General features: G+C 37.2%; 1 protein-coding gene and 1 long non-coding RNA gene across 2 annotated transcripts; one reads left to right on the top strand and one right to left on the bottom strand.

Moving 5' to 3' along the window:
* Positions 1-3,955: 3,955 nt before the first annotated feature.
* Positions 3,956-4,657, bottom strand: LOC134202623 (uncharacterized). Its single transcript, XM_062677641.1, has 2 exons — positions 4,396-4,657; positions 3,956-4,327 (listed from the first exon to the last, which is right to left on the bottom strand). The coding sequence occupies exons 1-2, from the start codon at positions 4,556-4,558 to the stop codon at positions 4,098-4,100; spliced, it is 393 nt and encodes a 130-aa protein (XP_062533625.1). The 5' UTR covers positions 4,559-4,657; the 3' UTR covers positions 3,956-4,097.
* Positions 4,658-4,794: 137 nt separating this feature from the next.
* LOC134202624 (uncharacterized) lies at positions 4,795-5,730 on the top strand. The gene is made up of 3 exons (XR_009977278.1): positions 4,795-4,985; positions 5,041-5,096; positions 5,161-5,730. It is a non-coding gene; the product is annotated as an uncharacterized LOC134202624 (long non-coding RNA).
* Positions 5,731-21,960: the final 16,230 nt, after the last annotated feature.

Raw genomic sequence — 21,960 nt, 5'->3', positions numbered from 1 at the left:
GGTGCAGAACGACTTGGCGAGCGTGGGGCGTATCCGAGGATGGAGAGATGCGGCCTCGAACCGTGCATTGTGGCGTCAAATTGTTGATTCAGTGTTATCTGTTTAGATGTTAACTAAATAAATGAATGAAGAAGTATTTCTATGCACAGCGAGTTCGACTCCATTTTGCGAGACAGAATACGGACCGGAGAGAATGGTCCAATTATATTCTCCAAGGTGAAATTTTTGCAAAATATTTGTCCTGGACAAACGAGTTTCTTGTAGGGCTATAACGGTTGATTGATGTTTGTTCGCAAACAACTGAAGTTCATTGTACCGTTCCTGTACTCCGTTAACGTCCCATTGCAGGGCAATGGACGTGTTGTCTTCTTGTATTTGTCTTCTACCGTCGTTATTTTGTCTCGATGAGTGAGTTGGAGGAATTTCTGAAACGTGATGTGCATTAGTTCAATAAATATAATCCAATCGTACAGTCTTCGTTTATTATTCGTACTCTTCGTTTATCATGTTATTTATTACTAAATAATCTGATTGCCGGGGAGTTATGGATTTTCTCCCAAATTCAAGCCTGCACGGTGGGCCTGGCCGTTTTAATACTTGTGTCATATTTATGATATGCTGCAAATATTAATGCAGACAAGAAAATGCTCGGAAACACAACCGACATTTCCAGGATGCTTTTCAATACTGGCTGTGCATGTGCTAAGACAAGACAAGACATTCAAACGATACAACATATTGACTTGCATTTTGTTGTTCTGCGATTGAAAACCACGATGATCAGCCAAGTTTATTTTGGAGTTCAGTTTTCAAAGGAAATTATGGGTTTCTCAAAAGCAACATGTTCATCTTCGTCTCGTGTAAATACAGTCAACTTTCGCTCGTTGGGCTAAACTCGTAGCCCATCTAGTGAAAGACTTTCGTTAGTTGGGCTGAGATTTCATCTGTCAAATCAGCGAATACAATAGAAATTCAGAGCTGCCAACAGCAAAAAAGAAAAAAAAAACTGCCGTGGATGTCATAATTTGACGTCCACCTTCGTTTTAAGTGGGCTACAGCCCAACTAACGGGCGCCCAACTAAATCGTAGCCCATCTAAAGATAGCCCAACGAGTGAAATTTGACTGTACCATATTGCGAGCATTACCATTGCGCAATATTCCATTCTGCGTTTTGTATCATTCCGCAGTTAAAATTATTTTGCAGTGAATCGTTTTGCTGCCAATACACGAGCAAATTCGAGTATTCAAAGAAGGTAAAATAACACATTTGGCCTTATACCGGGCAAATGCGAGCAGTTATAGAAGGCAAAATAACACATTTTGCCTTATAACAGGCAAACACGTGCATCACGAAACGGTACACCATATAATTGTTGATACAGTCAATCCTCCATGAGTCGATAATAAAGGGACCATCGGCTCAGGGAAATATCGAGAAGTGGGATATATAATCCTTGAAAAGCTTCCCGAGCAACAAAAGTCAGCCAAAATGGTGCAGCAACTTGTTTGTGACCAAATCTGGCCACAGATGAATTGCAGTAAGCTATGTGAAACATGTGCTGCTAGGGTTTTTCAAGGGACCATCGCAGAAATCCATAACATATTTTATAATATGGCATAACTCGCTTCCATGACTCGATATCGAGTCATAGAACATCGTCTCTTGAAGGGTTCACTTTATATCCCGCTGAAGATTATTCACTTCAATACTTTATCATTTTCATTTCCTATAATTCACCCTTCTTTGAAACGCGAGCAGTTCTTTGTTTATTTCAATGGAATTTTTGAACTGACCATTTCTTGAAAGCCTTGATAGCAAAACTTTTATTCACTTTTTCTGTAATTTACCCTTCTTTTTGCATATGAATTGTTGCAAACGGCAATTAATTTGGAACCGTATATAAATTATGCCAAACGGCCCTTAATTTGACACCGCATACAAATTATGCCAAATGGCCTTCAATTTGACACCGCATACATATTATGCCAAATGGTCATTATGCCAAACGGCCCTTATGCCAAATGGCCATTATGCCAAACGGCGTTATGCCAAACGGCATTATGCCATATGGCATTATGCCAAACGGGGTACCGCCTGTTTAGAACAATGTACCTTCGGTTAAAAATATAGGACCACTCAAGTGTGGGTTCTTAAAAAATTATAAAGTTAAAAAAGTTTCAGACAAATTAGTCAAATGACATGCAGATGACCTTTTACAACACTAGGCACAAGCAAACGAAGAAACGAGGAATTTTGGATCGCGAAATGGCAGAAACGTTTTTAACCGAAAAAAATATCTAACCAACCAAGGTAGTAATTGAGCTATGACAAAAAACTATAGGTTATAAAATGGTTGGAATAAGCAGCCTGGAGCACTGGGAGTCACTATGGACCAGAAGTGGATGCAATAGAAGGTCAGAAAGATGAAGAGCCTCTCTATCGCTCAACCGAGTGGACAGAGTTGATAATAACCAGCATGATGACGTGTGACTACCAGCATGCTTTAGCTCAATGCCGGCGTTCCCAGGTGCGAATTGCAATGCGTTTGATCCGGACAATAACGCCCTTGGAGAGCAATATAAAGTGTCGTTCCCCAAATTGGATAATCCGCGTTGTCAGGTCAACAGATGGTCTATCAATTAAAAATAAAACCGCGATTTTCAACATTTCAAGGAACAGCGATTTTCGCGACTGGAAGAGTACATCCGCGAAATTTGCGAAAAACGCTAAAATCGCAACTGTTGTAACAGCCCTGCAATTGTTACGGTAGTGTTAAAACAATTCTGGATAAAATAGCATCGAACCCAATTATAAAGTTTTACGATGAAGGTAAGATATGATTTAGATACTGTGTTGCTAATCGCAGGCCTGGTAGCGAGTCACTTTTCAGTGACTTGGTCACTATTTTGAGTCTAGTCTATTTTTCGTAAAATGGTCATTTTTGCATTGCCAATTGTATAAAAAAATCATTTGTACCTACTATTATTATCAGCCAAATCACATGTATATCGGGTAGGGGAAGATCCATAAAGTACGTCACGCAAAAATTGGCGATTTTCGACCCCCCTCCCTCCCCCCTTTGTCACACTTTTTGTATTAAACCTCTAAATTGCTTGTATGAGTCGTCCCGCTACTTGTTACCCCCCCCCCCCCCCTAGGAGCGTGAGGTACTTTGTGGATGGCCCCTAGCAATATATTACATTTAGAAAATATGCACCAAAGAAGTTCCAAGTGTGTTGTGAAAATCGTGGCGTTATTTCCGATTCATGTCAACTATGATCTTTTTCTTCACGAATGGAATTTATTAAAATGCGAAAGGCTGACCTCGAACATTGAATGCAGAATTGAGGAGTATTGGAACCAGAACCACGTCTGTTGGTGAGCGTTTATACCCTCAGGTAACAAACATACTGAACACCCTTAGTTTCATCAAATGACAATGAGGTTTGATGTTTTTCAACGTCACACTAAGGAGTATTTCAGTTCATCCACCGCTTCCATTCCCATTTTTTTGTCTTTATTATCGAGACTTTCAGCCCAAGGCTGGCCACTCCCATTTAATTTCACCGCTTGAATCATAATTTTACAGATAGGTATTTCAACCACAACAGTAAGATCGTCTTCAGTGTTTCGTACTTGACTCTTTAGCTCATTTGTCCCAGCGTCCCATTAATAGGGCAGCTCTTGAACGTTCAGCGGGCTTTGTTTAACCTCTGGGTTAATCACCAATTTTTTTTCTTGGGTCCTACTGTTAAGGCCCCCTGCAATACAGCGGAACGGCAGATTTGACAGTTAGCCCATATATTTTGTGTCAAATTTTCCATTTCCGTCACCGTTCCGCTGAATGGCGTTTGGGGCTTTAGTTTGCACAATAACAATATTTAACCAGGATGGAACTGTGACATTTTTTAGGCAGCCGACACTCTTCGGACTTAGGTTTCACAAATCGTCAATTCTCGACTACTTAAACTTGTTTTATTTGATTGTTTCACATTCCATTCCTATTTCTCAATGCTGTCTGTCTTGTCAGACGGCTGGGACCAATTATGATCCTACTTACCTTTGAAACATCTTTTCTGTAACCTTGTACATACTTTAAAATGCATAACCCCCAAAGTACAAGATTTTTCGCATAGTTAGCTTGAATGCAGCAAGACGCTGTGCTTCCAGACGCCGTTTGGCAGCAATTAGCCTACGATTTTCTTCTCTCAGTTTGCGCAGTTTTGCCTTCAGGATCCGACATTTGGTACGCTCTATCGCCAGCAACCGTTTAAGGCGTTTCACTTCCCTCGCCAATCGAGCATACTTTGAACTAGTGCAACGGTCTGCAAAGTTGTAACATATTTTCTTAAAGACTAGAAATCAAGCATCAGTGTCCAATAATGAAGCTCACCTGTTGGCTTCCGGATAGGGAGTGGTGGTACGGGCTGCATCGGATCTGGTAGGTGTGGCCTGACATGCTCGTATTCTTCGATGAGGTATTCCACTTCGGTAAAATCCGTAATATTATCTGCGCTGGTGTTTGATTCGGTAACTTTGCAGTAATCGTGATCCATACTGAAGATTAAACGTGATTAAACTGGAGAGGAAAACAACACAAAAACAATAATAAAATTCCTTTTTTGCAAGGCTAGAGTCTCCACACTGAGAAACCAAACTATCCAAAATCGAGTGTGAAAGTATTCAAAATTGAGTATTTTACTAATACTGTCTTTTTGGATTGTTTGTTATTTACATTGTTGAGTAATTATTACTTAATTTGGGGGTGATCTCCAAAAACTCGCCTTGAGTTGTTGCTTTCCATTAAAGTACCCAAAGCGAAGTGTTGACCTTTCACTTCAGTTTGGCTGAAAAAATACTTTGCAAATGAGTCAGTCAGGAAACATGTTCCGCACAGTGTTTGCTGGAAAATATTTTGCTTTCTGCGGAATTAAATAAGTAAAGCCTTCGTGAAAACCCGAGGAAATCCAACCAAGTTCACGGGTAAGTAGTACCAGAGAACATAAAATATCCAATTTTTATGAATATTGCTTTTTAGCGGAACTTCGGCACGAAGACTTTATGCAAGAGCAACTGAGAAGCAGAAGAAGCGAGGTGAGCATTTCGATACCGATTTGTTACGATGTATTGCATTTCAGTTTTGTTATATTACCTGCAGGTCCAACCGTCTTCTGTATATCCGTTTGGATTATTTGGGAATGTGCATACAGGCCAGGAACATGTATGCAGCATGAGAACCAGATGCAGCCGTTACGGCAGATATTTTATACCGCTGCCGGTAGGGCAAGATCCGGAAATTTTTTTCTACGTGTCATTCGTGCTGTGTAAAATGTATATAGACATTGAAATAAAATAATGATCATTTCGCATCAATCGCATAAATATAACATTAATCGAAGAAAAACCAAATTTTTTTTTAAATTTTCCTGGGAAAATCGATTTTTGATTTTGAGTAATTTTTATTCAACCGCAGTCTTTTTAGTACAGTTATTTTCACTCAAAATGAAGTCTTTAAAAACTACTTAAAATTAAGTACTTCGCGAAAAACTCAATTTTGAGTTGTTGCACTTAGCTGTCAAGTTGAGTGAAAATGACTTAATTTTGGATTGTTTCGAATTTCAGTGCATGCGACTGCACACTCAGAAATATAATAAATCCACGATAGGTTTGAAATAAACCTTTAAAGTCATTTTTTGTTGTTATACCTTACATAGTATAAAATGTATACTAAACAGCATTAAAGTTTAAACTAAACTCAAATAACGTGAACATATTTTCGGTTTGCATTCTGTCTTTTGCAATTTTTCTTTCATTTACCTACTTGCCAAACACCGCGTTGTTCTGAATTTTCATTAGTTTAATAGGAAGTACCGATTTTTCCGTCGCGAGTGTTCTGTTTACCCACCTTTTTCCACCATGTTGTGCATAGCGAAAAATGTGAACGGTTTTCGAATGTTTGCGGACCAGAGCTGCAACTCCCTCAAGGACGACAACTATCATATCCGCGGAAATCCGGCCATGTTGTTGATTCCCGTTTTGATTCTGTCACGCACACGGGTATTACGGTCCGCAGTAGTTGGATTATCCCATCATTCCTGAGATGCCGCTGCCACTCAGCATCGTCCGTAGTAAGTGGCAATAGTACTCGCAAGTACGATGCTAGATCACACATCGTCGGCGCGGTCTCAGGCGCGGTTGGACGTTCCAGCCAGCTACGATGCGGGACGGTGCCGTTCCAATCGAAAAGGTTCCCTCATCAGGTTTACATACACGTGAATATTATTTTGGTAAGCCAGCATTATTTTTGAAGGATGTTTATAAATAACCCCCTATTATTTTTTTCAGATCGTCGAGCCTAAATTGAAAAAGTCTCGCCCCATTAAAATCATCTGCATTTTCTATCTGGTGCTGAATAAATCATTTTCGGTGGACAGTCACACACAAGATCAAAACAAGCCATCTCTCCACTTCCTGCTCAGCGAGTGAGCCAGATCCCGACATTTTCCAGATCGCTAAGCTCCACCATCCTCGGTGGAAGAAATTCAAGCTAATTTCCAGTTAAGTGAGACAGGCCCCGGTTCCGTACCTCTGTATGGTATCCCAAGTGATCGCGTTTCATTATCGTTTGTTTGTATATATATTGAGTGGTTTTCAATAAAATTAATAAAACTGTATTTACTTCATTTACTTTTATTTTCCAATTATCAGAAGAAATATAAACAAATGAACATAACCTAGAAACCATCCATCAAAACCAAAATAAACTTAATAATCATAAAGTTAACTTATACTAGAAACCATTTTTTCAAAGTTATACTATCCTGGTATTGTTGGATCGAATACGAGTTTGGGGTCAACCAGGCGAATAGCCATTTAGAATGACTTTTAAACTATTTAGTATAAATATATTTCTGAGTGCAGTAGGCCTTTTCACGAGACGTTTGAAAACAGCTGATTTTACCGTCAATTGACAGTTCTTCTATGAAAGTGACAGCGTCGGATTTGAACGCACGCTCGTCTGGCTCAACTCAAATTTGGGTCAGTTTAACTCAAAATCGGAAAAACTGGCTCAAGACAAAATTGAGTTCATGGCCTTCACTGTGCCAGCAAAGTACTCTTTAATGGGTAAAAAAGTACCCATTATGAAGTTAAATAGTTCAACTCATTAAAAGAGTAAACAGCGTTTACGCATTAATGGGTAAACGGCTTGTACCTCAAAATCAAGAGTAAATTCTACTCATTATCGGAAATTTCTTGTTTGGAAAAAGGAGATAATAATACCTGTTTACACCAATCCTAAAGAAAATCAACTGCTAAGCAACTATATGTGCAGAACAGAATAGCGATATGAAGGAACCAAAACAAAACCAAAATTACTCCGTTTATGTACTTGCCACATTCGCGATATGTTAGGCTAGGGTTCACCCGTCTCGCTTATGCGTAGGTTGATCAATTTCATCGCTATTATAGCACTAGATGTGAGCCGATATAAATGTACCGTCCTGTTCATGTTTGCTGTCTCGTTTTAATTTATGCTTAGTTTCGTTATGTATGAATGTAGAGAACAAGTTAGATTTGTATACAGTTCAGTTCATGTAAAGTCTTCGTACGGTTTAGTTTTGTCCAAGAGTATTGCTTGAAATAGAAATGTAGTTATTAATAAAGATCAAAGTGTAGTGTTGTAGTTCAAAATAAAGTGTGTAGTTTACTAAAAACCGCCTTTAACTTACCGGCACGGTGCTTTGGAGAAAAAGGGAGGAAGGATACAGCTTTTCGATCAGCTGGCGATTACAAGACGACACGGAAGGAAATTGGTGTCGGAACACGAAAAGGTGAGGTCACAACAATACCCATTTTGGCATTACGACGATGGAATATTTCGATTTTTGCTTTCTTTGAATTTGTATGTAATAAAAATATCAATAAGTATACCCGCATAAGACGATCCCCACCAGTGCGTAAATAAAGCCAAAATAGCAACCTCTATCATGACGCGAACTCGCACCGGTCGTTGGTAAACGGGTTTGGGAAATGTAAACGCAACCTTTGGTGAATAGCGAGTTGGCAAATTTGGCGACCCGCTCCAACCGTTGCCAAACCATCACACGGAAATATAGAGTAACGCATAAATAAAAAATGTGCCGCCTTCTGAAAAATTGTTCGGTTATTCATCATCAAAACCATTGTGATGGAGGTCAGTTTAATTCGGATTTCAACTGATTGGCGGCGCTAGTGCATATGAAATAACCTGATAGGTTAGATATCTCGAAATCTGGAAATTTTAGAATATTGGCGTCTTCTACAAAGTTGTTCGGGTGGTCAAAACCATCATGATGAAAACAAGTTTAATTTGAAATACAACCGCTTGGCGGCGCTAGTGAATTGGAAATAACCTAAAAGGTTAGATATTTCGATAGTTGAAATCTTAAGAATATTGCCTTCTTCTACAAAGTTGTTCGGATGATTAAAACCATCATGACGAAAGCAAGTTTAGTTAATAATACAACCGCTTGGCGGCGCTAGTGTATTGGAAATAACCTGATAGCTCAAGTATCTCAAAATATGTAATTTTTAGATTATTGCCGCCTTCTACAAAGTTGTTCGGGTGGTCAAAACCATTATGACCAACGCAGGTTTAGATTAAGATATAACCGCTTGGTGGCGCTAGTGTATAAGAAATAACCTGCTAGGTTAGATATTTCGAAAACTAATTTTTGCCTTTCTCGTATACTAAGTATACGGAAAGGCTATAGAACTGCTCCAAAACCAAACTTTTTATAGAAGGCTCGGAGACCCATAGTGTTATATACCAATCGACTCAGCTCGACGAATTGAGGTGATGTCTGTATGTGTATGTATGTGTGTGTGTGTGTGTGTGTGTGTACAAAAATGTGAGACACGTTTTTGGGCATTTAGCATCATCCGATTTGCTCGCAACAAGTTGCATTCGACGCGGAATGCAGTCCCATTGATTCCTATTTAAAATTAGATCGATCGAACTTTGCGTTTCGGAGTTATGGCCAAAAAACTGTTTTAACGTGCAAAAAAAAAGCAAAATGCCTAACTCTGGATTCGAACTCGTGACCTCTGGAACGGGAAGCGGTTACTACACCACTGTACCATTGATACACATAACATGTGAGAAGATACGTACAAATATAAATCATCGAATTGGGCACATATTCATTGCCTCTATAAGCAACATAACTCATCCTGCTAGGGTATTGTTTCCTATACTGGAAGTATCAATGGAATGAGAAAAGAAAATATTAATTTTTCTCGTTGGTTATTAAAATATACAGTTTCAATACATTAACTTAGAACAAGATGCCGTGGTGAGTATAAGCCGTTTTGCAGCGCAGTATCATTACTTCACACTTTACCGGTCGCTACTAAACGCGCTGCTAAAATAGTAGCGCAGCTGACAGGTGATCAAATTTGGTAGCGCGATAACAGCGCTGCTATTTGATGAACTATTAAACGTCACCGGTATGGAACGCAGCCACCAAAATGATAACCGAAAATAGCGACTGGTGCGAAAAAGAGTGACTAAACTAAAATGACAGAGCAGCGAGGGTGATCAAAACACTCGCACCCAGTAATGATGCTCTAATAGATAAACTATTGAAACCGCTTGGATACGCTGTTCATTTATTGGAGATAAAAGTAGATTCACTATGATGCGAGGAAATCAATGCAAAATTGTATTGGTATAATAACATAATTACATCCAAACTTAAATAAACATATGTGTAATAATGTGAAATATCAATAAGAACCCCTCAGGTTACGGGTGCCCTATGGAAATTACTAACAGTAAACTTTTTTCGATAGGGTATCCGTTCAGTAATTAAAAATCCTCTTCTCTGCTAAACTTTAGACATAACTTTTCTCATGTCTTTTTGCTATCAAGCGCTAAGAAAAGCACAAATACCCTATATAACAGCCTGTAAATAATCCTCATGTAGCAATTTCAAAAAGCATCGTGCTTTGTTCAACACGTTCAACGCTCTCCCGTACGAATGCACCCTAAAGGAGGAATGGCAATGTGCCTCGCGCAGTGGTGGTCCCCCATACAAATGCTCGACTAAACCTACGATTGCGCTTGAAATTTTGCAACAGTAATTTTGTAATGCTGAATTCATTTTGAAATTTGAATAGTTATCCGACATATGTTATGCTATCCAAAGACTTACGGAAGCCCATGACTTAAGATCTGCAGCCACAGTAGCGTCTCAATTCTAACCTTGAAACAGTAAATTTTCCGCTTTGGTGCAGCAAGGCGCAATTCGCCAAACTAACCACTGTTAAGTAGACAAAATATATATTTCAATGCATGATATCAGATCTTTCCGAATCTTTCCCGAAAAAAAGTTTAGTCAAATTTAATTTTTCCATACATATTTGTTTAGGAGATACTTTACAGCGTCAGCTTGAACCAAATCACCAAAATTAAATTTACCAACTACAATTAACAAATTGAGGAATTATCCTTGACTAAATCTAGGAACTTTTTTCAAATGGGCGTACATGATTCTGAGCTTGATTTTTAGAACGGCAACTGTGCTCATTAATTAAACTGTTTTGGTGAACTTATGTGCCTAACAGGAAGAATAGATTCCGATCTATCTGGTAGTACCGTTAGCTGAACGAAATATGCTGAATTGAGAGAGTATTAGCCATTTCAAATTTCAAGGTCAAACACAGTTACGCCTATTTGAAAAAAGTTCCTAGAAATGTACAAAATTAAAATAATATCAGCTTCAAGAAAGAACGATTTGTTTTAGGTTTTGTCTGGGTTTCCGCCACTGTGGATCGGTCGGCTTAACAATCGTAGCATCAGCGGCAAGCCGTGCTTCTGTTCTATTTTTACGCATATGCATGCATCATTCTTTGTGGCGTTCAATCAGCATATGGGAGCGCAGCTGGTGTGCGGGAAGACGCGGGACGCATGCGCATTCGCTTCAGTTTCTTGCCGTCGGATGAATATTGCCGAAGGAAGCATCACCAACACACATCGCATTGCGTGCGGCAATGTTCTATTTTTAGCTCAGCTGGGTTGAATGTTGATCCGAGCAAATGAGATTTGGGGAAATTGGTTCATGAGTATTACGGAAAAAGAGAAACATTTTGATAGCTCCGCGGTAATAAGGCGCAGAGGGAAATCGGTCCTAATTCATTGGATATAGCGTCTGCTGCCCCATAAACTCGCAAGCTTCTGATTTTATTGAATAATTATGTCTTTTCTATTCACTAAGGCATCTTTTCTTTGTGCATTGTGAAGCAATCGAATATAATTTTCCACTTATGTTTACTCTCTATTGAAACTCGGTGGGCAAGTTTGATTACTACCAAGGTAAATCAAAAGCTATTTTGTTTCTGCTAATAATCATTAAAGAAAATTGTTGAGTACATATTGATTTATGCATTTATGTTTCATTTCCTACCTCCTTCTTCATCTAAAGCTCAGACCTGAATTCTTTCAAATACCCCAAATAATCAGATGGATTCAATTATAGAAATGTCATGAATATAAATATAAACAATACATAAACAATGCATGGAAAATATTAAATACAAAAATTTTTATTGGAGGCGCTTTGAATTTTCTAGTATTCATAATTTTTCTTGCAATGCGTAATATTATACCACACTCCTAGAAAATATGAGTTTTGAAAAAAAAAAGATAGCTAGCACGAGGATCGAACATAAACCCTCCGATTGAGAGCCTATCACGTTACCACTGAGATATCTTCATTTTTTAGGAGAAGAGTGTTCGAAGAACAAGAGGTTACGCGATATGCAATAAATAACTATTTCACTGCATCAAGACATCGGCTGCTTGTGCATACGTGCGGTAACGCACCGGGTGCTGTGCTTTGGTTCGGTGGCATATAATCTGATGATGAAAAATATAAACCGTTTTGACTCAAGTCCCGAAAGTGACTCATATTCCGAACACTCGCATTTAAATGGCTATATAAACCTTATTCGCGTGGTATTTTCCATAGGATATTCATTTCGTTTGCAAAGCACTCGGATTATGTAGGAGAAACTGAGTTTTGGAAGGATTTGGAGAAAATTTTCTATTTTTGGAAATCAGAAGAAAAAATATCCAAACTTTTCTGTAATCCAAGTATGTTTTAGGTAATTTAATAGTCTTAGTTCGATCATTGACAAACTACAATGACTTATTCCAGAGGTTAAAAATCAAAACGTGTTACAGTGGAGTTCTAGTGCGAATATTTTTCTACAGCTCTCCCTAATAGTTTGTTGTTTTAATTCAACTAATAACAGAGTTAAAGCACTGGTTACTAATACTAAATGATAACAAAATTTCGATCAGTCTGTATAATAAGTTACTGCAACTAGCGCTATTACTCTGTTATTAGTGCAATAGAAACAACAGGCAGAGTTGTAAAAACCTTCGCTCTAGAAGTCCTCCACATATCACGTTTGAAATTTAACCTCTGGAATGAGTTATTGACAAACTATTAAATTACCAAACCTATAGTACTAAATGATCGAAAACATCCTTGCTACAGTCCGTAACAAATTACACGAAGGCAAGCTATATATCAGGTATTTTATCATTACGATATAAAGTATTGCACAATATGAGCTCAAGAATGCTGATTTCGGTAACACTAGCTCTGTCACGCGTAATCTATTAGATTTTGTACTTGGATAGATTACCTGTAAAGAGTGATCTGATAAATAATTTTGGATCAGTTTAGAAATTAAAATAATCAATTTTAACCATGCATTCATACCAATAACTGCGAAATGCTTTCCATATAAAGAAAAGCAACCCCAGTAGAATTCTCTTCAGATTTTTTTAAAAGTCGGATCAAATTCATAAATCTTGTTGACAAGTATTTGAATGATAATGACAAAAACGGAACTGCTTATCAGCAAAAATTGACCTTTCACGTCAAAAATTTTTATTCGTTTAATCGATTTTTTGGCTTATTTAAGGTCAACATTCCCAATTAACCTACATTTTTTAACGCCTCTAAGTATTTTTTAAATTTAAAACAAAAACCGAAAAAGTGCTGTTTTTTAGATTGGCCCGATTTTGAACGAACATCGAGTGATTTTTTTTCAGGCCGGTTCACAAGTGCACACGTTTTCGGGTATTGTTTTCCATTTAATAGTTAGAGGCTTCAAAGAACCTATATTTTCTTTGGGAATGTTGACCTTAAATAAGCCAAAGAATCGACTGAAACAATGAAACGAAATACAATTTTTGACGGGAAAGGTCAACTGAATTTTTATCTATATGAAGAATCATATTGTTCAAAACAACAATTTCAAAAAAGCTTACTTATTGATTGGATGATAGAAGTCTAAGCTGGATTCTGGCTTCAAAACGGAAAGCACTCGAAAGCTTGACAACTGGAAACATTTGTTTTTTTCTCACCACCGTTTTTTTTGCTTTTCTCGTATACAAAGCATACGATACGAACTTTTTCAGAAGACCCATATGTCTGAAACTCGATTTCTGCCATCGCACAACCCCCCCTTTTCCGGCCCCTTAACCTCCTCCCATTTGCTTGCAGCAAACTGCATCCAGCAGCAATTATAACAATGTGTATAAACAAATGTGAATTTTCAATTCAATCTATCTTTATTTATCTATCTTTATTCACGAGATTTTCGACCCTAGGTCGGTTTATCTGGTATAAACAAATGTGAAAAATAAGTCTTATTCGCCAATTGTTATTTTACACTTTTCATATATGTTTGTCAACCATTTTGAACAAGCGAGAAAGGCATCATCACCGCTAGGTGGATTAATCAGGGTTTTTTAGAATATTGCCGTTTTCCACAAAGTTGTTCGGGTGGTGAAAACCGTCATGATGCAAGTAAGTTTAGTTTTAAACACAATCGCTTAGCGGCGCTAGTGTATAAGAAATAAACTGATAGGTTAAATATCTCAAAATCTGGAATTTTCAGAATATTGCCGTATTTTACAAAGTTACTTGCCATAAGACGAGTTCGTACAATTCCATTTAATTCCACCACTTGGTTGTACCTTTGACAGATACTTATTTCGACTTCTACAGTAAGCCCAGTCAACATTTTGGTACCTATATCTCTTGATATAGGTTATTATATAAGAACCAACTTATTCGTATATAATGCACAGATTGGCTATGTACGTACCAAAGTGGAGGCGATATAGGTACATACGAGTTTTATTATACGATTTTTTCCGACATCTTGAGAACAGTATTACAATTTTACATAAAAATATGAAAAATAAAAAAAAAATCTTACCAGCACCAAGTCTCGAACATGTGATCTTTGGATTTGAAGGCGGATACTCTACCACTGCACCATACTGCTCATCTTGAACTGATTCGGATTTTTGTCCAACATAAACTACACAATTCTGCTTCTTTACTTCTTTACAACTGCTTGAAACTTCAACAAGCCGTTTGGACTGAAGTGGTATCGATTGTATTACGATTCACATAGGCATTCATTCGCACTCATATAGGATATTGCAAGGAGTATAAGTCATTACGAGTTTTTATTCACACAATTACGATTGACTTTCACTACGGTAAAAATTATCGTATACGATGCATTCAATACAACATCCTTTGACAATAATCTGATATACAATGCGATTCAGATTTTTGATGGACGCAAATGCGACTTTATTTGCTGTTTGTTATACCATATGTGGTTTACTGGGAGCCCATCTTCAGTATCTCGTACTTAACTCGATTTGATTCAACTCGAGCGCCAACGAGTATTGCGGTTTCAAACTAAACTTCTGGTTTTGACTGCCCTTTTAAATCTTACATAATAACCAACCTAACAGATAATTTGGATAACTTTGTAGAAGATGGCCACTTTCTAACTCTAACGGATTTAGAAATATTTTACCAAACAGGTTATTTCTCATACACTAGCGCCGCTATGCGTATGAATTCCAAACTAAACTAGTCTCCATCATAAATGTTATGGCTACCCGAACAACTTTGTAGAAGACAAAATCTTTCTAAGTCTTATAGATCTCGAGATATCCACCTTACTAAATTATTGCATATAAGCTAGCGCCACCTAGCAGATGTGTGTCTAGCTAATCTGATAATCACAAAATGCATTACGTACATATTTATATTACAAAAGTTGGAGCGCTCTCTAAAAGATTTGAAAATAAATAATCATTTTTTCCTGATTTTATTTATTTCCGTGTTTGTCTTAATAGCAACCGGATATTCACCACCGGTGCGAAGCATGATTGCACTTCAACAACCTTGATAGAAACAACCGGTGCGAGAACAAGTGCATAAATAAAATATGAACGCATTTCGTTCCTATACTAGACACTCATTTGGATACACATCGGTGGGGATCGTCTAAATGAAAACCATTCGCAGATTGGTGGATATTATTCATATGAAATAAGTGATATTGTTACAATCCGTACCATTGTCCATTTATACTTTGACTTTATATATTTTTCGAACACATACTATACCCGAATATAAACAATCGATACTACAGCCGGTTAACATACAACTTGATGGTTCAGTACAATTTCTTGTTTTCTAAATTAGAACGAAATAAAGAAGTAAACCTCACTACAACATAACATCATTATTTCTGGTATGGTACTGCGTGATACAGTATGTTATATCATCTATAGCAAACAAAAAATCCTCGCGATGTCACACATACATCACCAAATTGTAACATCGGAAGATTAAACTACGATATGCATTAAACTTTGGCAATAAGTATGTGTCATCCTCGGTGTCATCTGCGTAAAATCACTTCCGAACAGTAGCCAAGACAGCAGTTAGAAAGAAATCCCGGCCAGCTTGCTCAACTCGATTTAAGTTTTCTATATCCAGTTCTGTTTCTTATGTTCCAGAAGAAAAAAACAGTAAGTAAATATAATATAGTGAGCATAACAAATCCTAACTGAATATAAAAGAATGAATCTATTATTTCTAGATCCTCCACGGACGAAATTTTTTTTTCATCAGATTGACCACAAAAGTGACCGACCAAAAGTGATTCGACCTCTGATAATGAGGTATGTATATTTTTTCTTCATTATTTTTTGTCTTCTTTGAAAAGACTATCAGCCCGCAGATATTTATGAATTTTCCCTGGAATGTTCACATTTTTATTTCAATGTATTTAGTATATTAAAATATATAGGGTAAAATGCCCAATAGTGGACCCCCTAGTAGCGAAATTTTGCTCTTCCTGGCATAACGAGTGGAAATTTTCAAAATATTAATTTTGCGTGATATCTAATATCAAGCTCTGCATCTCCTCTTTACGATTCATACATAAAACGCTCAAATACTCGACGTTATTCTTTAAAATTAACATTGTAAAGTCGGACTAAATTTGCCCTATAGTAGACCCCCTGGGGGTCATTAATAGGAAATTGGTTCCCTATAGTCGACACTTCATTTGATTTTCATGTTTCGTTTCGGGACGTTCTTCTTCCCTATTATGGACCCCCCAAAATATTCCTGTAATGGACACTCTCGTGTTTATTTTTTATAAAATTGTAAAAAATCAACTAATTTTACTTTCCGTAGCATTTTCAATGCATGTAATCAAATCATAGGACTGTAAGGTAGGTTCTCCCGATGGAATTTCATAACAAAATGTTGCCATTGTGCTGTAATAATGAAAAAATGTCTGGAGGGTCCACTATTGGTTGGGTGGCCACTATTGGGCACTTTACCCTAGCATATATCTTGAGGATTCTGATGCAATTTTTAACAAGCAAAAAGAGCGTGAAGCAAGGTGAATTCATTTATGTTTGGTTTGAAGCAAGCCGCCAAGACCCGGATCCGTAAGTTGCCGTTCACCAAGGATTCTGATCGCTGCATATAAGCGAAGCACAAAACTGTAGTTTGGTTTGAGGTGATCAGCCCAGAGCCACATCCATGAGTTGCCGTCAATCAAAGTCTCCATCCTGCAAATACGAGGAGGTGCTGTAGGTTGATTTGAGACAAGCGCCCAGTCTCAGATTCGTTAGTGGCCGTCCGCCTAGGTCTCTGCTTCCAGGAAATACGTCTGAATGTCGTTGTGTTGTAATCCGCTGTGGGAGCGCTGCGATATTTATCCAGCATTTAAATACACACAGCAGAGTCCGTCGAGTCAAATTCCCGCGGGGGTTCATTTTCGATAATTGGCTGACATACTACAATAAAGAAAAAACAACTAGATTATAAACATTCTCATTAGTATAACTAACTGACTTACGTTTTGTAAAACCAAGAACTTGATGAAAACGCCTGCCACTTCCGATGATGGAATCACAAACATCTCAATTCATTTTTCACCCATTAATGGGTAAATGCTTGGAGTATGAAAGTGGGCACAATTCACGCATTATACAAAATTTCAAAATACCCATTATTTTGACAGCTTCATATGTCATCAAAAAATGTGTATTTTTTGCACATTAATGAGTAATGCCGAGTTTACAGTGTTGAACTCAATTTTGAGTCATGGTGTCAGATATTTTATTTTGAGTTATATCAACTTAATTTCATAAAATCGCATATTTCGGCACCAACATTTCAAAAGGGCGTAACTGATTTTGTAAACAAAAGCTTCTCACGTCGCTGGTGGGTTAATTTGAGCCCACCAACGCAATCTAATACCACTGATGGAAGCACCGAATCCTCTTCTTTCATTTAATGGTGCTGGATTGCGTGGGTGAGCACAAATTAGCCCACCAGAGACGTGAAAAGCTCTTGTTTACAAAAGCAGTTTCGCCCTTTTGAAATGTTGTTGCCGATTTGTGAAATTGTGTTTGTCAAACCAAAAAAGCCATTTTTATTATTTTATTAGAGAATAGAAAAATAAAAATGGAAAAACGTTTCATTCACATGTTTATCACAGTTAATGCATACTACACTGAAATCAAATCTCCATTATGTTTCATGTGCGGTAATCATATAGACCGAGCCGGTGACAAGCGCGGTGTCATCATCATCAATAGACATAGACCGCTGTCATCATTGAAACGCAGTATGAAAAAAATTATAGCCCGGGACATCCTGGCTACGATCTGGCGATGGGCTAAACAATAGGATGTCAATAGCCTGATATAGACACGATTCGGCTGGCATTAGCTCCATCTTATGTGCACCATTTGAATTTTATTGGTGAACATTGATATTTGCAAACTGAATTCATACAATATAATAGTAATTTATTTATACTTTACTTGATCTGACAATGAATTTTATGTGCAGTGACACATAGTTGATAAATATTATTACCGGCAGATAAAATATAAATGCGCACAATGAAAAGTTTATTTTGTCAGATATCAAAATGGCTGCCTGGAGCCGGCTCGAAAAAACGGTCGACCCGTGATTATAAATACAAGGTAAGCTGGATAGTTGCATCATTATTAATATCTTATCATGGCCTTTCGCCTTCATTTTTTATCATTGAATTTCTTCAACAGAATTGTATCTACCGAGGTAATCTTCAAAACGTTGAATGCCATTCAGGACCAGCTAAACGATACACGAGAAAGCCTTATGAGCCAAACACAATTGATACGTTTGCGTGCGTTTTGACAGTTTTCCCATGAGAAAACTGTCAAAACGCACGCAAACGTATCAATTGTGTTTGGCCCATTATTCAAATGGTTAACCAGGTGGCGAACATTTTCCCTTGCTTCGTATGCGCATCGGAGGCAGATCGGATTCCAATTTCATTGCTTTATCCGGCGGAGATCTGTTGCCGGGAACATCCTTCGGACTTGTCTGGGAATCGTCTTCCAGTTTCAACGCAATGTACAGATGCCCAAGGCAGCTCCTCACAGCAACAGTGCCACACCTTGAAGTGCATCAAAATGTTTCTCGGATCGGACAACTGCACCGTTCTGAAGGCCGTGCGTAAGTTTTGTTCAAGTTTAGCAAAGTTTATAAATACAATGGTTTTGTTAACCGCATTTCTATACACAATCGATGTTGCTGGCATCAAACCCTAGATTTTTTTTCGCATTCTTATTTTTTTTATCCAGAATTATGTTTAAACCATTAAATAAATGTAATATGAGTGATAGCAAATTTATGTTTTTTTTATTCGCGAAATAAAAATCAATAAACGAAATCCATCTAGATAATAAAAGGAAGGCATTTATATAATATCTGTAGCCGCACATAAAATATATTGGAAGGATCATTTATTTTATATGAATATTGCATATATAATTAAAAGGGTAAATAATTTCTAGTTTTATGTGCAGAACTAATAAATATCATTTGCAAAGCTTGATTGCAAAAATACATGTGCATTGCACATAAAATTTAGATGGATAATCAGCTCAGTGTAGAAATACTACACTCAACTAAACTATCTTAAAAACATCATAAGCCTCATCTTATGAAGCGTGAAAAAATAATCGAATTTCACTTTCATCGAGCCTCTCATGATAATTATTGGACTGTTATGATATTCATTTTTGTATCTTATGCAGTTCATAGAAATTATTTATAGAAAAAATAAAACATAAGAATTGTCTTATGATTTTCATCACTACTCTTCATGTGAAAAACTCATAAGACCAATCTTATGAAATGAGAAGTCAATATGGCGTAATATCTGCTGGACGCAGATCTCATCGTCGATTTATTTTATACGATACACCAACGAAGTGCGAAGTGTTGATGTTGCATGTCGATAAAATAGTTTAGTTTAGATAATTTAGTTTAATTTAGAAGATAGTTTAGTTAAGTGTACGATATACACCAGCGTAATGAAATCACATACTTCGGCAGGCGCGCTGTACTTGAACAACTTTGAGTTTCGTCTGTATCTGTACATTTTGTCGTTTGTGTATTGGAGGATCAGAAATGTAAGTAAATATTTCCTCTTGTTAATGTTTTCTTTTAAAATCATAATTTATAGTTTACAGAACGACAGCTCATCGATAACTACACTATTCAACATTTACCACCAACAGATGAAAATATCAACGATGTGATGCTACCATCTCGACGGAATATAAATTAAGCGAATCCGGGATATGAAATATTAAACAGAGAAAAATTTAAATATATTTAATATGTAGCGAAAAATAAAATAATATGTTGTATAAAATTTTGTGATTATTTTTGTATTTTCTTTTCTTTTGATCTTGTGAGAGACAACAACATATATGAAAATCGTGTTGAAAATATGATGATTCTCATATTCAAGAATTATTGATTTTTATAAGATTCCCTTATAAATTCCTCAATGGGCTCCTGAAAAAAGTTTCATAAGACATACTTATGAATATCATTCTCAGTCTAATAGCACATAGTTCATAAGAAAATCGGATGAAGTTAATAAGTAATTCTTATAGCAAAAAACATAAGATATTCGCATGATTATCACTAGTTTTCTTAGTTGAGTGTACATTAATTACAAATTATAATAATTTCGAATGAAATTCGTCAAGCAGCTTTCAGGGTTTTAAGGTTCCAGTCCTGCATTGTCACGCCCAGGAAACCATTAAGCACTTCAATAAGCCGTATTCATACCATATAACAGCTTTTCATATATGTTTTTAAAATGCTTATTGACAGTATAAGCCTCAAGCATCAGAAGAAGCCGTATATCGGTATAAAAAGCTTAGATGTAAAGCTAATCAGCTCTGTAGATATACAAGCCAAATAAGAGAACCTTCTACCATCCATGACGTTTGGGTGAAATCATAAACAATAACGCCCATAATTTTATAAGCTGTCTCTTTCACTCGCATTTGAAACAGATAGTTTTGAAAATCAGCTATGTACAATAACAATGTTATTGATAATGTTTATCATTTACGTATAGGAAATGCATGATTCTTGTTTCAGGAGCTTTGGATTTGTTTTATATTTAGCTTATATTAATCGCCACCTGAAAGGCTCGCTGAAGGGAACTTTCAAATAGGCTTTATTTGAAAAGTGTAGTGTGGTTCATTATATTCAATAGTAAATAAGTCGTACACGAATTGCACTTTTTTTTAACATTTCCCTCGCCATTGACATGGAAGCAGATAGAATCGTTGAGGCGAATAGAATCCTTAGGGCCGATGCCCACGTAGCGTTTTTTCAACGCTGCGTGCACGTGGCGTTGAAAAAACGCTACGTGGGCATCGGGCCTTATGTTGATTAACCCTTCCCAGCAATAGATCCACTCAGTTTGGAGATGGATCAGATGGCACGGCTACAGTGACGTCGTCAGTGTCGTCAAGTGTCAGAATTGGAACAGAATCGTCTGTCAGTTCCATACATATGCGCGTTCCAAACGAGCAGGAGACCTGTCAAAAGTGGCACATGGCGTTACTCTTCTTATAGGACTCTAGGCACGGCGACCAACTAAAACTAAATCCATCGTCCAAACACAAGTTCAAGACCGGATTTTAATAACAAAATAACAAAAAGATCCATCGAGTCCACCCAACGGGAAGAAAAAGATAGAACGTATCAGAATGCAAATAAATATTTTTCGTTTCATTTTTTTTCGTTCAATTTCCAACTCGTCTAAATATTTTGACACTTACGCATAGGCATGGAAAATAGTAGGGGCAAGCACTATATTGGCTAAATAATTCGCCAAAAGCGGCTTTTGAGCAGCACTCAAGCTCAATTTAGATCTTATTAGCACTGTTACCATATCTTTAAGGTGACTATAGAACTGAATTAAAGCCTTTTTTACGGCTTAGTGGTTACTAGGGCGGTTTCGCGCCGAATATCTTGCAAGCCTGTACCAGTCTTGGTCGACGTCCTCCAGTAACACTGGATTTTTCCAATTAAGTCGTCCAGTCCAGAAACTTCCTTTAAATTTGTTTAATCGCCTGGTTCCGGAAAGTTCCGAAATAACTCTATACAAATCAGAATCAGAAGAAGTCCGTATTTTAACTTTATTAATGAATGAAACATGTCAGAAACTTACCCTGTAAGCAGAGATGACT

Source organism: Armigeres subalbatus, unplaced genomic scaffold (genome assembly GCF_024139115.2).
Source record: "Armigeres subalbatus isolate Guangzhou_Male unplaced genomic scaffold, GZ_Asu_2 Contig1310, whole genome shotgun sequence".
NCBI classification, from domain to species: Eukaryota; Metazoa; Arthropoda; class Insecta; order Diptera; family Culicidae; genus Armigeres; species Armigeres subalbatus.
The sequence above is the reverse complement of the archived record's forward strand: the minus strand, read 5'-3'. Positions and strand labels throughout refer to the sequence as shown.

Coding starts and splice junctions, on each gene's coding strand:
- LOC134202623 (XM_062677641.1), bottom strand. CDS start 4,558: ATGGATCACGATTACTGCAAAGTTACCGAATCAAACACCAGCGCAGAT. Junction 4,328..4,395: donor CCCTATCCGGAAGCCAACAG/GTGAGCTTCATT, acceptor ACAACTTTGCAG/ACCGTTGCACTAGTTCAAAG.